The sequence below is a fragment of the Hipposideros armiger genome, unplaced genomic scaffold (assembly GCF_001890085.2).
Source record: "Hipposideros armiger isolate ML-2016 unplaced genomic scaffold, ASM189008v1 scaffold_23, whole genome shotgun sequence".
Taxonomy (NCBI): domain Eukaryota; kingdom Metazoa; phylum Chordata; class Mammalia; order Chiroptera; family Hipposideridae; genus Hipposideros; species Hipposideros armiger.
Genome location: NW_017731373.1, coordinates 4,973,929 through 4,978,484, shown reverse-complemented (window position 1 = coordinate 4,978,484; position 4,556 = coordinate 4,973,929). Strand labels below are relative to the sequence as shown.

At 45.3% G+C, this 4,556-nt stretch overlaps 1 protein-coding gene across 1 annotated transcript in view; it reads right to left on the bottom strand.

The window, feature by feature from the left end:
- LOC109379198 (aldehyde oxidase 2-like) overlaps positions 1–4,556 on the bottom strand; it is a 110,991-nt gene that overhangs the window by 63,849 nt on the left and 42,586 nt on the right. The window contains exons 9-12 of the mRNA XM_019635608.1: positions 3,211–3,303; positions 1,939–2,108; positions 1,170–1,330; positions 933–1,064 (exon numbers count right to left, since the gene is read on the bottom strand). Coding sequence (XP_019491153.1) covers positions 933–1,064; positions 1,170–1,330; positions 1,939–2,108; positions 3,211–3,303 — 556 coding nt within the window. The remainder of the gene's footprint in view (positions 1–932; positions 1,065–1,169; positions 1,331–1,938; positions 2,109–3,210; positions 3,304–4,556) is intronic.

Sequence of the window (4,556 nt, the reverse complement as noted above, 5' to 3'; positions counted from 1 at the left end):
TTTTTTTATTGGGGAATTGGGGGAAGGGGAACAGACAAGTTGCTGTCTTTTTCTCTTCAGTCTAGTTGTGGAGGACGTTGCTTCACTAGCCCAAGTTGGCACCATCATTACGCTCTTCCCGGGCAAGGCAGATCAGTTGCCGGCTTCTGGATGGCCGCTCACAGCGGCTTGAGGGCCGCTTACTCTGGCTGCTGGCTACACACGGTAGCCCATGGCAACTCACGCCGTAGCTGGCGACTCATGGCAACCCAGCTCCAGGTTGAGCTGTTGTTCATCATCTTAGCTGTAGAGGGCAGCGTCACTGGCCCTCATATGTGGGATCCGAACCGGGGCCCTCTGGCGTCCCAAGCCAGTTCTTAATCAACGCGCCACTTGGCGGGCCCCATAAATTCCTGTTTTTATAAGCCACTCAGTCTGTGGCATTTTGTTATGTCAGCCTGAGCAGATAATACAGCTCCTAAATGACAACCAACCTCTTTATCTGGAATTCTACCAAAAGAACAGTGATTCATTCTATGGCTGGAGGAGAAACACTCCGTTTGGGACTCATCGAAAAGTGACAATAATAGCTAATGTGCACATGCCAAGCACTGTTGTAAGCACTTCATATGTATTCATTAATTTAAATCTCACAACAACACAGCACGGTAGGTGCTATGATTATTCCCATTTTACCCAAGGACACACAGCTAGTGAGTGGCAGGCCTGGAACATGAACCAAGGTAGCTTCGCTCCAAAAGCAGCTGCTCAGTGAATGGTAGAATTAAATTAAAAAGTCAAAAATGGCAAGAGCAACTTGGGTAGGTGGGAGGTGGGTGGGGGATTTGGTTGGTCCAGGAAGGGAGAGAGTTCGGTGTAAATAACAGGGAGTGGTGTATTTTTTGTATTCTCATTTCTAGATCTTTCTGGGATATTCTATCCTGAAACAGGTCAGTTCTGGCATTTAGTCTTCAAATGAGGATAAACTGACTTAAGAGCACACAGTGGGAAAACTAGATTTGTTGTTTTTCTGTAATGCTTCTTTTTTACTGTATTATTTCCTGACTCCAGGAGAACGGGTCTGTCTGAATAAAGAAATTAGAGGTAGAAAGAAGTTAGAAGCACTGGCATGTCTACCCCTGATGGCAGAGAGGGCTAGGAGGCAATGGTAAGCTGGCTGGAGGTGGTACCTGGTGATTGTCTGCACAAAGTCACCTGGGCAGGCATATTCCATACCTCATCTACGGCCAACAATTTGTCATCTTCAGCACCATTGGTGCCTGGAATGTCTTCAGCTTTTATCACATCAACCACTCCGTGTAGTTCAAGGGCCTCAGACAAATCAATTGATCTGAAAAAAGAGAAATATTGAAGTAGAAATCAACAAATTTTGAGGGCCCCAAATCTGAGGAAGTGATAGAGTACGGTTGAAAATCAAAATATATAACTGGTTAGGCCCTGACCAATCAGGGCTGACTTGCCATAGGTAGGGTCCAGGAGGCCCACTGCTGGGCCAGGGGTTAACACTTAGCTGCTGAGAGGGGAGCTAGAGGAGGGACCAGTGCGGCTCTGGCAAGGGATGTCCTTAGGGAGCTTAGGACAATGGCCATTTACCATTCAGTAATGAAGTATTTCAGTATGTTCGGTATCACCAGCTGAATATCAACCCTACTTGGAGTTACTCCTTTGAGCCCTGCCTGAGGCTACAGCAGGGAGATGAGGAGCTGTGAGGTTAGAATGGAACCACAGGGCCTATAACTAGGATTTTTGTTCTCTCTTTAATGATGGTCATTTCCAGATACTCTCCCTTCCTGCTCCCTGGGCTGGTGACTTTTTCTTTATTCTTTTCACTTTAGGTTCTTTGGGTTCAGGACATTGCAGGAGAATGGGCACATTCCTCCATGGGAATCCCCAGATGTGCTTTTTAGAAGGCTTTTTGAAAGCTTTTCTTTTACTTACATGATTTTTGCATGGGCTCTGGTACTGGTCACCAATGCCATGAAAAGTTCTTTATCCACCCTGGGGATATCATCACAAAATATGGCTTCACCTGTGGCATGTTTAAGACCCGATAAGTGCATGATGGGACGTCCAACTGGATCTTGGAGGGGTTGGCGAGAATCCACACTCTGTAGAGGAAGACAAGAGTTGACCTGGAAAACCTTAATCTTCACAAGTGGCCTGGCTAATTACCAACACTCCTGATTCAGGATTGAGAAATGAAACAGTCACCCTCGGGCAACAAATACTGGAGTGGGTCAGATGATGAGTGTTGCAACTTAATGATGTAACCAGGCTGGGAAATAATCATTTGAGTTATGTGGCAATACCTTAGACAGGGCCAAGCTTTTGGCAAAATTGTGAAGTGGGTGAAGGGATACCCTGGCTTCTCCTTTTGGCATCTTCCTTTCCTAAGTGGTGCTCCTTTCTTCTGGAATTCAGAGGGTCTCCCTGTCCTGCTTTCTTACCTTTCCAGTAATCAACCTGTTTACGTGTAAAGTGATCATGATGATGAGGGCTAAAGCGATATAATTCCCAAGGGTGTGGAACCAAAATCTATGCTTGAAGCCTGCTTATTACTTTAGTAGGCTCTCGGGTGGGGGAGGAGGTAGCAAATGGCAATGGAGTCCGTTCAGATTCAGACTAAGGTGTCTTGATTGCCCCTCTAAGGGCATAAAACATCGCTGGGAGTAAAAGGAAATGGAGAAAACGTTTACTCTGGAACTCTTCTCGAGGAAGATCTGTGTGTGGTGTGTGTGTGTGGAGGTGGAGTGGGAGGAGCAGATAAGAATAGATACTTTCTAAGTTGTCTTTCAGGAAGGATGAGTTCAGTTGTTTGCAGGGCTCTTGTTTTGTTGACTGAAGGTTGAACATTTGCCATCAAGGCTGGAGGCTGAAACTTGCTACTCTCCCGCTCTATCCTCCCCCACAGTGGGTTCAGCTGCTCTTCAAACAAATGCCCAAAGAACACCAGTTTGATAGTTCGAAGAGGCTATCCACTATTCGTCTGTCAAACCACACTAGGTTGGTTTAGGTTTGAGTATATCTAGCGGTAGCTCAGGCCTGGTCTTAGAGCCAGCAACTTCCTGATGTGGCCGAAACAAAGGGACAACGTGCTAGCAAAAACTGCAAAGTCAGAACTAAAAATCTCAGCTCTGAAGTGCTTTCTTGTTCGCACAGCTATCGCTTATCTCTTAGTTTCTAAGTTTCCGTTAAATTAAACTTACTGACCTGGTACCTTTGGACTCCCTGGAGTACTGTGACCGGGAAATCTTCTAGCGCACTTAGGAATCGGTCTGAAATTTCAGGATAATGAAGGCAGTCCTGAGAGATGATTCAAAACAATAAAGAGTCTGTGGTTAAGCTGGGCTTTGATTTATGTGAAAACGGCTTGGCTCAAGTATCCATGAGACTGCAAGGCCAGGGTAGCCTGGATAACCAAAGTCCACTTCACCTCCCAGGATTTCATTTTTTTTTAATGAAAGTTTCTTGCCTCCCTTCCCTTTCCACATAATGAGGAGGAAGTGGACTGACTGGTTTGAACCTTGAGAAGGGAGAGGCCTATTAGTGAGCTGGCAGGCAGACAGGTGAAGAAGCAAGAAAACTTGGGGCTGGATAAGCCATCCCAGAATGAGCTGGAGTTCATTGTACACAGAAAAGCCCAAATCCTGATGATTATTTTATTCACCCAGCTTTTCTGGGAGAGCAGTAAAATTGGGAAAGCTCTCTATGTGTCACTGAAATGCATCAAGTATCTTGATTCAGGAATTAAATGGCAGCAAGGATTATCCTGGTGGATGTGGTTGGTGAGGGTCTTCATCTGAGTAAACGAAAATCAGACACTTTAGGAGTTGGACTGTTGGGGTGGGGTGTGGGAAGCAAGGGGTACAAGTCAGGCCAGGAAAAGAGAGAGAGAGAGAGAGAGTGAGAGAGAGAGAGAGAGAGAGAGAGAGAGAATTTGCGCTACTCAATTTACTCGAGTTTATATTCAGAAAATCTAGAAAGAAGCTACTTATATATTAGCATACAAATACATTTTTGTATTTTTGAAAAATAAAATTTTATTTTACATTCCATATTGAAATTAAAATTTGGCTGCCTGGGGGCAGGGGTGAGAGGATTGACTGCAAGGGGTCAAGAGGGTACTTTTTGGAGTGATGGACATGCTCTGTATTTTGTTTGAGGTGGTGGCTACATGGATTTACACATTTCTCAAAACTCTCTGAATTTAAGTTAGGTCCATTTTATTATATGTAAATATACTTCAATAAAATTGATTTTAAAAGAAAAAAATTGCTCACCCGTGGCCAGGGCATGCAGTAAACATCTGTGAACTGAAGGCAGTCTGGCATCCTAAGCCTCATGAATCCCGGAAGGAGGAATGGCTGGGGACTGACAAGGCCTGGCCCAGAGCAAGTGACAGGTAATGGCGCAGGCCGCTTACACAGACAGTTTGCAAAAGTAGTGGGTGGATGGGAGAAGAGAAGTGGATGGAGATAGTCTCAGAGACACAGAGGAAGAACTGAGGGTTGCTAGTCGGGAGGGGGTGGGGATGAAGGAGAAGGGGAAGGGATGAG